The following is a 12,062-nucleotide window of genomic DNA, read 5'->3' as shown; positions in this document are numbered from 1 at the left end:
AAAAAAAAAAAAAAAAAAAAAAAAAAAGGAGCGCCCATGTGGGGTTTCTACCTCAGCTCTCAAATTGCCAAATTGCCATAATTACCTCGCTACTCCCATTTCTGTCCCTCCTCTTCTCACCCTTCCGCCTTCCACCCCCAACCTGGGTGTACACTCAACATTTTGGCTCTCATCGTCCTCTGGTTGGAGCTGTGAACCAGAGTCTAGCTAAAGCCACAGAGGGAGCCCAGTGGTTGTTGTTCATTCTGAACTGACAAGTGTGGCCACTAGAGGGCGCACAGCGTCTATCCTCAGCTAGTGGCAATCAAAGTTCTTGTGAGCAGGCCTCTATGGAAGCTGGTCAACTTGAGAGCTCTTGGGCTCTGCCCACCCTCCCTGATTCATGCCCAGACATTCCCGTGTGACCGTGTGGAGATGAAGAGGGAGGAGGGAAGGCAAGAGGATACAAATGAAGGCCAGGGGTCTACAGATAAGACTGTCAGCCAAGAGGCTGGCCTATGCAAATGAGGGCTCCGCCCCTGAGACCCGGGCTGCTTTCTAGGGATGAGTCTATGGTCCCAGAGGCCATGGCCAGGCACAGCCTTGGAGTGAGGACCCAGAGCAGAGCCCTGGATGGCAACAAGCAGAGCTGACCATGATGCCTAGGGCTTGCTGGCCATGGTCCCTGATGACTCATGGTTAGGCACAATTGAGAATGCCTCTACCCCAGCTCTTGTGCTTAGGGGAAACATGTGCCCTGTGCTGTATCCAAGGGGCCCCAGAACTTCCTTTGACAAAGCCGTCATATTTGCACAGAACCCACTCGAATCCTTCTGTATAGCCATCCTCAGCTCTAACATAGAGGACTCAGATATACATAAAATAAATCTTGAAAGAGAGAGAGACAGAGAGACACTAACATACTATGAGTCCAACTTGAATACCTGTTGCTATTTGTTTCATTTCAAGAAAAACACTGGGGGGCTGGAGAGGTGGCTTAGCCGGTTGAGAGTACTGACTGCCCTTTCAAAGGTCCTGAGTTCAAATCCCAGCAACCACATGGTGGCTCACAACCATGCCTAATGAGATCTGTTGCCCTCTTCTGGGGTGTCTGAAGACAGCGACAGTGTATTTACATAATATAGTAAATAAATAAATTTTTATTCCAAATAGATACAAAATCCATGGGTGGGAAGGTACAACTGAACACATTCCCAGACTCCCCACACTCAGAGCCCTACAATTCCCAGCCAAGGAGTGCCCCCTGGCTGACACAGAGGCCTCCCTGCTGCCTCGCAAAGAACTCTGCTCCATTTCTTCCCGTCGTGAGTTCCCACAGTGCCTTGTGAGGTCCGCAACCCCACATCCAGGAAGTAGAAGGATTACAAAATAAAGACAGGGCAGAGTCCAGAGTCAGACGCCAGGTGCCATGTTGGGGACTTACCTCTTTGAGAAACTGTTCAGTGATGGCAGTCCTGGGTCTTATCTGGTGACCCTTGTTCCAAGTGGCATGTCGGTACAGATGACCAAACTACTCACTTCTGTCTTGGCAACTCAAAACGGTTACTGGTCGTTGTTAAGTTGACAGACTGGGTCATTTTGAATTATGCTCATTGATGTGGAAAGATTTCTGTTTTCATTACATTTCTGTTGCTGTGATAAGACACTATGACCGAGCGGTAGGCTGATTGATCTCTGAGTTCAAGACCAGCCTGCTCTACAGAACAAATTCTCAGGCTACACAGAGAAACCCTATCTCAAAACCAAAACCAGGGCTGGTGAGATGACTCAGTAAGTAAGAGCACCGACTGCTCTTCCGAAGGTCTAGAGTTCAGTTCCCAGCAACCACATGGTGGCTCACAGCCATCCGTAAGGAGATCTGATGCCCTCTTCTGGAGTGTATGTGTCCCTCCCAGCAGCAAGTGGCAGACATGGCCACAGCAGCAAAAGCTGAAAATGATCAGTTTTAAATTCAAGCACGAAAACCCAAGGGTAAATTGGAAATGCTCTTAAGTTTGCCGGGGATTGAACACAGGCCGGTGTTTTATTATTGTTATTAAAGATTTATTTATTTTATGTATGAGTGCTCTATCTGCATGTATACCTGTGTGCCATAAGAGGGCAGATCCCCACTACAGATGGTTAGGAGCCACCATGTGCTTGCTGGGAATTGAACTCAGGACCTCTGGAAGAGCAGACCATGCTCTTAACCACTGAACCATCTCTCCAGCCCCCAGGCAAGTATTCTTAACTGCACAGTTCCTCCAACAAGCCCACCCTCTTATACTCCCTTAAACGGCACCTCCCCGACCCCTCTGGGTGTTCAAATACACAAGCTCATGGTGTGCATTCTCATTCAAACCACCATAACCCTTAGGGATTGTATGTAGATCCGAACATGCCCTGGCGGAGGTTCAAAAGGAAGTTTGTACGCATTGCTCTCCTCTTCTGACTGTGGACGTGATATGACCAGTGGCCTCAGGCTCCTGCTGCCTTGAGTTGCCCGCCATAATAAACGGTACCTCTGAATCGTGAGCTAAAATAAACCCTTTCTCCTTCCGGTGCCTTTGTCTGGGTGACGTCACAGCAGGAGGAAGAGCAAGTAAAGCAAGTCTTCTCCCTCTCTTCCTTTGGTGGTGCGAAGCCCGGGCAGCTCGTGCGTGCGTGTGTGTGTGTGTGTGTGTGTGTGTGTGCGCGCACGCGCGTGCGTGTGTGTTGTGTGTGTGCATGCGTGTGTGTGTGTGTGTGCGCGTGTGTGCACTTGTGCACGTGTGTGTGCATGTGTGTGCGTGTGTGTATGCATGTGTGTGTTGTGTGTGTGCGCGTGCGTGTGTATGCGTGTATGTGTGTTGTGTGCGCGTGCGTGTGTGTGTGCGTGTGTGCATGTGTGTGTTGTGCGTGCGCGTGTGTGTATGCATGTGTGTGTGCGTGTATGTGTGCGCATGTGTGTATGTGCGTGTGTGTGTGTGTGTGTGTGTGTGTGTGTGTGGTGCTCTGGCCACCAGCACTTTGTGTACGCATGTGACAAGGGTGTGACCCATGGGTGTGCCGGACGGAGAGCAAGCGGCGTGACTGCTGTTTCGGCTGCCCTGCGCTGTGCTAACATTCTCTTTCTACCTTGTTTCAGCTCCATCTGGTTCACTGGAATTCCACGAAATATGAAAATTACAAGCAAGCCTCCGTGGGGGAGAACGGGCTGGCGGTGATTGGCGTGTTTCTGAAGGTAGCGTCTGCTGCGGCCACGCCTCTCCCTCTGAGAATGGCGGGGCTGGTCATCAACAGTGACCTTTTGCACACTGCCCCTCTTGCGAGCATGGTGTGTTTTTTTACCATCTGCTGCCCAGGCTAACACTCGTGTGTCTGTGCTACACAGCTCGGGGCTCATCACGAGGCCCTGCAGAGGCTGGTGGATGTCTTGCCGGAAGTACGACACAAGGTAAGAAGCACGAAACCAGCGAAGCTGAGCACCCCAAATTGCCAGGGCAACGACTCACTCGGGAAAATTCCAAGAGTTTGGCAGAGGCTGTGGGGCTCTGGTTCTGGAAAGAGAAGGTAAAGGCCAGTTGGTCCTAAGTAAGACTCTTGTCACGAGCTGGATTTGGAAGCTTTCCCTCTGACCATAGAGATTGGTGGTATAGGTCTGTAATTCCAGCCCTTGAGAAGGCCGAGGCAGGAGAATTGCCAAAAGTTCAAGGCCAGTCTGGGCTACATAATGAGTTCCAGGCTGGCCTGGGCTTACAGAATGAGACTTTTTAAAAAACAAACAAGAAAGAGGACTCGGGTGTAGCGCAGTCGGTGGAGACCTCACTGGGCATGCACATGGCCTTGGGGTCAACTCCCAGCACTGGCATAAACTTCGAGTGGTGGGAGACAGCTGCAGTCTCGGGACATGGAAGCTGGAGGGTCAGAAGTTGACCTCCCCCCCCAACCCCCATTCCCCACGTGAGACAAGGGTGCTGGACTCCTTGGGGGAAATCCCAGCAGCCTGTGGAAGAATTTGAACCCATCTTGGTTCTTGCTCTTCTCAAACACAATGTCCAGGAGTGGTAAAGTCTGTTAAAGCAGCCGGAAATATCTACCTGCTACATATGAGCCTGCACACCACCAGCACACCTGAAAAGGAGCCTGAGACCGAGGACAAAGCAGATGGCAATGGGGGTGGGGGTGGGGTGGGCAGCCTGGGTGGTGCATAGGCCAGTGACAGAGCCCCGGTTCTCCCTGAAGGTGGCCGGACACTCTTTGTATATACCTCAGTATGTTAGCCTGTCTCCAGGGGACGGCGGAGTAACAGTGTTGCTTTTCTTTAAGAGCAACCCAGAGGGGACTTTGATGGAAACATGAAATTCCAAAGAGATGGGTTTATTTATTCAGTACCACAACAAAGAACTCTGAGGCAAAAGGAAGCAAGGTGGCCATTAGACGTGAGGACACAGGGACAGAGCGGGCTTCCATCTGTCTTAACAATGGTGAGAGCTGACCTGCAGGAAAGTGTGGCCACCCCTTCCTCAAAGCTCACAGGAGTGTTTGATCTGTCCCTTGCCTCCTCTTGATGTTGAGGTCCAGATGCCCCTTGGGATGGAGACAGATCCCTTACCCCGACTGTTCTGTGCCCTGGAACACCTCAAGGCCAAGGTACTGGGCTTCCTCGCCCTCTTCCTTGCTGGTCCACAGCCAGAACAAAACTGGAGACTGGGATGTTTTCCCAGCTGGCCTCTGCCTCCCACGGGGGTGGGAGAGAAAAGAGCAGAGCATTGTTTACTCAGGGTCTGTTTGACTTCCTTGGAAGGTTCTGGAGCTACTTTCCCTCGCAGGCTGATGGCAGGGGAGACGTGGGGTCTGGGACTCAGTTCTGGCCCCAGTTACACCAACCCCCTGAAAACATCCCATAGACTCTAGGAGATAAAAGGGCTTTAGGACACGAAAGGTCCAGCTGTGGAGGGCTCCACGGGCTAAAGACTGGAAGATGCTCATGAACCTCTGATCCAGTGGCTCTCATCTGCAAATTTGGGACTTCTAGGGGTGTTTGGTATGTGGTGGAGATTCTCAGTCAAGAACTCTTGGGTCCAAGGCGCTTGATTTGCCAGGGAACTGTGTGGTTTGTTCAAGTGATTTAACTTCTCAGAGCCCAGCCTTCCCTGTTTGTGGAATTTGGAACTAAGGAGAGGGCACACAAGGGCCTTGTTATCCAGATTAAAGTGGCACGTTGTATTAGTCAGGGTTTTCTAGAGTCACAGAACTTACAGATAGTCTCTATATAGTAAAGGAATTTATTGATGACTTACAGTCTGCAGTCCAAATCCCAACAATGGTTCAGTAGTAGCTGTGAATGGAAGCCCAAGGATCTAGCAGTTGCTGAGTCCCACACGGCAAGAAGGCGAAAGAGCGAGAGCCAGACTCCCTTCTTCCAATGTNCTTATATGGTCCCCAGCAGAAGGTGTAGCCCAGATTAAAGGTGTGTGCCACCACCTTTAATCCCAGATGACCTTGGACTCNGAGATCTCCCTGTCTTAATCTTCTGGATTCAATCACCACTGTGACTCAAGATCTCCATACCAAGATCCAGATCAGAAACTTCTATCTCCCAGCTTCCAGATTAGGTTCACTGGTGAGCCTTCCAATTCTGGATTGTAGTTCATTTCAAATATAGTCAAGTTGACAACCAGGAATAGCCACGACACACGTGCACAGGGTTGGTCTTTGGTAAACCGGTTGGGTCCAGGCCCCAGCTGTGACTCTCAAAGGCTCATCTGCCGTTGTGATGGGGATAGGGGGAGGCCAGGGAGGCAGTGGCACATACTGGGTACGTACTCGAGCAGCTGCGCAGGACTCAGCTGTCTGCAGTGGGTTCTGAGTGTGTTCCTACCTTGAGGGGCACATGGGGAGCCAGTCGGACTTTAGAATGCTTGACCATGGTGACTCTGAGGAGGATGGGGAGATGGAGGGAGGAGGTGAGGGGCGAGTGGCCTTGGGGTCAAAACCTTGCTTGTCTTAGTCAGGGTTTCTATTCCTGCACAAACATCATGACCAAGAAGCAAGTCGGGGAGGAAAGGGTTTATTCAGCTTACACTTAATCATCAAAGGATGTCAGGACTGGAACTCGGGCAGGTCAGGAAGCAGGAGCTGATGCAGAGGCCATGGAGGGATGTTCTTTACTGGTTGCTTCCCCTGGCTTGCTCAGCCTCCTCTCTTATAGAACCCAAAACGACCAGCCTAGAGATGGCACCACCCACAAGGGGCCTCTCCCCTCTTGATCACTAATTGAGAAAATGCCTTACACCTGGATCTCATGGAGGCATTTCCCCAACTGAAGCTCCTTTCTCTGTGATAACTCCAGCCTGTGTCAAGTTGACACAAAACTAGCCAGTCCACTGCTCGACCGCTAGGTAAGCCCACTCTGGAGAATAGTTTCCTGCCCCTCGGGGCTCCTCCCCTGTGTCTCCACAGCCTAGACTACAATGCTGTGGCTCAGGCTGAATGGCCTAGCTGGAATTTGGGGTCTCCTTGGACCCTTGAACTAGGATGTAATCAGCAGGACTGACCCCTCGCACCCTGTGTAGTACTCAGCATTGCTGCTATCTAAGGGTCTTGATTGGGTTCATTTTCTCCGTCTCCCCACCACCGCCAGTGTGGCTGTCCCGGGACAGCCTGCTTGCTTCAGGACCCCAGGGACTAGGCCGCTAGGAGGTTCATAGGGAAGAGAGAGTCCAGTCTCTGCCCCCTGGAGCAGCAACATCCTGATGTGATGAGCAACAACATCCAGGTGGCAGGCACTTCTGCTGCCGAGGTGGAGTTTTATAGGGACCCCAGTCCCAGGCTGAGGGAGGGTGTCACTCTTTGTAGGCGTCCCTCCTCTGTCTCTTCTTTCTGTGGATGCTGATTTTGTGTGTGTGCAGGCATTTGTGCAGGTATGTGTGTGCATGTGTGTGTGTGCAGGTGTGTATGCAGGCCCCGGGTGTTGGTCCTTAGGTGCTGCCCATCTTAGTCTTTAAGACAGAGTCTCTCGGTGTCCTAGAGCTCACAGAGGAGGTGAGGCTGGCTGGCCAGCGAGCCCCAGGATCTGCCTGTCTCTGCTTCTCCGGTGCTGGGGTTTGTGGAGTGTACACCACCCCGTCCAGCTTTCCTACATACCTCCCGAGGACTAAACTCAGGGCCTCAGAGTTGCAATGCAGGTACTGTCCTGACAGAGCCATCTCTCCAGCCACTCTGCTTTTGTGCCTCACCCACGAATTCTGGCCACACCAGGTCCTTGATGTTTCTGTTGTCCCTCAGGCTGCCTCTGCCCCAGGACCTTTGCAACAGATGGGTGCACGCCGCAGACTCTTCCTTCGTGTCTTCTGTGTTTGTTCTCAGATGTCACCCCATTAGGTCTCTGGGACCATGCCTCTCTCAGTCCCCCACCTCGTCCTGCTTCCCCATCTTGTTACTTTTCTAAGAGTCCCCAGTGTGACGTGCTTGTGTGTCCCTTACTGGTCCTGAGGGGGTTCGAGCAGAAGAAAGTGGTTCTGTCCACTTTTCTGTCTGTGTCCTCAGCACCTGAGGTGAAGTTAGGCTCATGGTCAGCTCAGACAGGCATTTGTGATCAAATGAAAGGGATGCTTGCTTGCAGGAGCAAAAGGAAAGTGACATCCCAAGGGGGCTGAGAGAGTCTTTAGGAAACCCAGGAAGTGTTACAAACGCAAGCTGTGGACGCAGGGCCTGAGGCAGAGGCCGGACTGACTCCAGCTGTCTTCAGAGGAGGGCAGAGAGCTTGAGCAATACCCCAGGGGCAGATGCGAGGCGGGGTGGGGATATGTGGGGGGGGGGTAGGGGACTGTCGCTCCCACCTGCTCCCAGTGACAGGGAAGAACACGAGGGTTGGGGGGAGGGCCCCATAGCATGTACACTTTATGTGTCAGGCTGCTTGAGAGAGACAAGGCAGCTGGGTTTGTTTTTGTTTGACACTGGGTTTCTCTGTGGACCCGACTGGCCTTGAACTCAGAGATCCACTTGCCTCTACTTCCCAAGGGCTGGGATTAAAGGCGTGCACCACCACCACCGTCCAGTCACAGGCAGCTGTTTTAAAACTTTAAGATTTATTGGTGCAACATCTGTTGAAAACGCACCGTGGGTCCTTAAAACTAAACGAAGAAAAACAAAAACAAAAATAAAAGAGTCCACCTGGCCCAGTAACCTGCGTACTCACCCTGAGATCTGAAAGTTGCCTGAAGCCAACGGCACCCACCCCTCCCATTCTGGAAGTACTTTTAAGATAGCCAGAAGGGAGAAGCAGGCCAAGTGGCCAACATGGGTGGACGCAGATCAAACACAGCCTAGTCGTCACATGGCGGATGCTTCTCAGCGGACCATAACACAGGACGCACAGAGCATCCTTTCTCACGTCAGTAATTTTGGCACTCAGGAGGAGGAGGAGGAGGCAGGAGGATCAGGAATTCAAATTTATCCCTGTCTAACAGATTTTGAGGACACCCTGGGCTATGCAAGACCCCGTCTCATCTGGGTACTGTGTCATAGGCCTTTAATCCCAGCACTTGGGAGGCAAAGGCGGTAGATCTCTAAGTTTGAGGCCAGCCTGGTCTACAGAGAGAGTTTGGGGAGAGCTGGGGCTACACAGAGAAACCCTGTTTTGAAAAACATAAAACCAAACCAAAATGGGGTGAGGGAGGAAGGGAGGGAGGCAGGCTAGCTGGGTTTTTTGTTTTGTTTTGTTTTGTTTTGTTTTGTTTATTTGTTTGTTTGTTGTTTTTTTGAGACAGGGTTTCTCTGTATACCTGGCTGTCCTGGAACTCACTCTGTAGACCAGGCTGGCCTCGAACTCAGAAATCCACCTGTCTCTGCCTCCTGAGTGCTGGGATCAAAGGCGTGCATCACCATGCCCGGCCAGGCTAGCTGTTCTAACACCTACTGTGCATGACAAACCCCAACAACATCACAGTTCTCAGTAAAATAAGCCAGCTGCAAAGCCAGCCTCTGTGAGTTCGAGGCCAGCCAGGGCTGCACAGAGGAGACATGGTGACTTCCATGGGTCCACAGGGTCAGAGCTAGGAAGTGGACTGTGGCTTCCAGAGGTCAAGGAAGAATGGGAGGCAGTGTTTAATAAGGCAGAGAAGGTTCTGGAGATCGATGTGGGTGATGACTACATAAAGTGAATGTCCTCAAAACCCCCGAATTGCACACTTGAAAATGTCAAAAATGAGGCTGGAAGATAGCTCAGAGGCTAAGAGCACTGACTGCTCTCCCACAGGTCCTGAGTTCAATTCCCAGCAACCCCATGGTGGCTCACACCCATCTATAATGGGATCTGATGCTCTCCTCTGGTGTGTCTGAAGACAGCTACAGTGTGCTCATATACATTAAATAGATATTTTTAAAATGTCAAAAATGGTACCCCCATATATATGTACACATACATCTTCTCAGCCAAGGTATATAGGAAGGCATAACTTTCAGGGGAAATACAACCATTTGGTAAGAGACCCTTTTTTGTAAAGAAGAGTCACATTTTCTTTATATTTCCACATATGACAACAGTGGGCATAACCGGTGTTCAGAACGCTTGTTTTACCATCAAAGCTGTGGTAAGACGGAGAGGTCCCCATATTTGCTGGACCCCCTGATTGGTGGGGCTGTGGTTCTTGTTCTCAGGATACACAGGTGGCCGTGGGACCCTTTGACCCCTCTTGTCTGCTGCCTGCCTGCCGGGATTACTGGACCTACCCTGGCTCCCTCACCACCCCGCCACTGGCTGAGTCAGTCACCTGGATTGTGCAGAAGACTCCCATTGAGGTGTCCCCGAGCCAGGTGAGCACTCCAGCTGTGTCACAGCCCCCACAGAGGTCATTTTCACCTGCCTCTTCATCAAGGTGTCATGGTGGGACATTGCCGGCAGGACTCCATTTTCTGGTCCATCTGTGTTTGTGTGTTGTGGAGGTCTAAAATCAACCCCTGGTTGTCACTCTCTGGGTACCACTCGTCTTGTGCTTTGTGACAGGGTGTCTCATTGGCCTGAAACTCACCCACAAGGTGAGGCTTGCTGACTACTAAGCACCAGGTTCCCCTGGCTCTGCCTCCCCAGTGCTGGGATTACAAGAGCATACCATTCTGCATGTTAGGCTCAAACTCAAGCAGGATACTGACTCAGCCACACCTCCCCGGCCCTGCCGGCGTATTTGAGGTATTCCCGAACTGCTAGAAGGGTTTTCTGTTTGCATGAGAGTCACCGAGTGCAAGGCCCCATGATCACATTTTGGGGTACCATACGTCACGTATGAAGCCAGCATACATCGTGTATGAAGCCAGCATACGTCATATTCCCTGAGGTCTGGGTGTGAGTTCAATAGTTTAGCCAGGCTGTGCCTGAGAAAGCCCATCGGTGTAAGAACAAGTCTCGATGGAACCTTTTTTTTATTTTATTTTATTTATTTATTTATTTATTTATCATATGTAAGTACACTGTAGCTGTCTTCAGACACTCCAGAAGAGGGTATCAGATCTTGTTATGGATGGTTATGAGCCACCATGTGGTTGCTGGGATTTGAACTCCGGACCTTCAGAAGAGCAGTCAGGTGCTCTTACCCACTGAGCCATCTCACCAGCCCTCGATGGAACCTTTCTGTTCACCTCAGGGAAAGGTTGTTTTCTTTCGCAGGAAGAAAGTGATTAATTAGCCCTGATGAGTTCAATCTCCATCTCATCACAATTTAGTGGGGGTGGGGTGTAAATGTATACATTAACAGAAAGATGTATATCATGGCACATACCCAGGGGACTCCTTCCCTACCTAAGTGGCTCACTCAGTGGCTGGCAAGTCAGTGCTGGCTGTTGGCCGGGCCTCAGTTCCCTCTTGGGACCTTTCTTTGGGACCACTGGGTTTCCCTCCTGTCTATGGACTCTCCAGTTCCAAAGGAGTAGCAGCCACTGTGCCTTTAGTGAACCCTTGGGAGTCGCGGAGTCACGGGTTCATTATACTGTGTTCTGTTGGTCAGTGTGGGAGGGGTCACCCGGCACGTGGATCTCTCTGGGCCTTCGTCAGCTCACCGCGGCTGCTCTCTGTTCCAGCTGTCCACGTTCCGCACACTCTTGTTCTCCGGGCGAGGTGAGGAAGAGGAGGTGATGGTGAACAACTACCGCCCGCTCCAGCCCCTCAGGGACCGCAAAGTTCGCTCGTCGTTCCAGCTTGATCGGACCGGGATGAGGTCCTAGTCTCAGGATGAAGTCTGTAAGGAAAGGCAGAGCAGACCGGAAAGGGGGCGCACGTTTCCAGGGTGCCACGTGGCACCGTACCTGGATTAAGAAAGAAGTCACGATCACTGCGCCAGTTGACCTGCTTTGTTGTTGTTGTTGCAAGCAAGAGAATATCTTTAAAGAAACCCAAGCAGAGCTGGAGGGACAGCTCAACCCACAAAGTGCTCGCCTCATGCTGCAGGGACCCCAGTTCGGATCCCCAGTATCTGTACAAAAAGCTAACGACAGCAACGTGGGAAGCAGAGACGGGTGGAAGCCTGTAAGCCAGCGGGCTGGGGGCTGTGTCGTAAAATTCCAGACCAGGTGAGAGGTCCTGTCTCAGGCAAAATGTAGGAGGTGTCTGAGGACTGACATGTGACATTACCCTGTGGCATCCACATACAAAGAATGCACATTTGCATCTATACATACATGTGCGCCAAAATGCCCAAATCATAGATACAGTGAGAGAGACAGAAAGAAACAGAGAAACTTAAGTTTGTAGGGTAGAACTCTGAGCAGAAGATCCAAGATAGGTACGAGGTGGCCTTCAAGACTGTGGGATGTGGCCGGGTGTGGTGGCACACGCCTTTAATCCCAGCACTTGGGAGGCAGAGGCAGGTGGATTTCTGAGTTTGAGGCCAGCCTGGTCTACAGAGTGAGTTCCAAGACAGCCAGGGCTATACAGAGAAACCTTGTCTCGAAAAANAAAAAAAAAAAAAAAAAAAAAGACTGTGGGATGTGGTGGCTCATGTTTTTAATCCCAGTACTCAGGAGGCAGAACGGGTGGATCTCTGTGAGTTCAAGGTCAGTCTGGTTTATACCATGAGTTCCAGGACAGCCAGGGCTCTGTAATGAGACCC

General features: G+C 51.3%; 1 protein-coding gene across 1 annotated transcript in view; it reads left to right on the top strand.

The window, feature by feature from the left end:
• Ca5a (carbonic anhydrase 5A) overlaps positions 1–11,841 on the top strand; it is a 31,039-nt gene extending 19,198 nt beyond the window's left edge. Inside the window, exons 4-7 of the mRNA XM_021220634.2 lie at positions 3,107–3,202; positions 3,353–3,415; positions 9,622–9,777; positions 11,035–11,841. Coding sequence (XP_021076293.1) covers positions 3,107–3,202; positions 3,353–3,415; positions 9,622–9,777; positions 11,035–11,178 — 459 coding nt within the window. The 3' untranslated portion in view covers positions 11,179–11,841. The remainder of the gene's footprint in view (positions 1–3,106; positions 3,203–3,352; positions 3,416–9,621; positions 9,778–11,034) is intronic.
• The last annotated feature ends 221 nt before the right edge of the window (positions 11,842–12,062 follow it).

Source organism: Mus pahari, chromosome 20 (assembly GCF_900095145.1).
Source record: "Mus pahari chromosome 20, PAHARI_EIJ_v1.1, whole genome shotgun sequence".
Taxonomy (NCBI): domain Eukaryota; kingdom Metazoa; phylum Chordata; class Mammalia; order Rodentia; family Muridae; genus Mus; species Mus pahari.
Note: the sequence above shows the minus strand (reverse complement) of the source record. Positions and strands in the feature narration are given on the sequence as shown.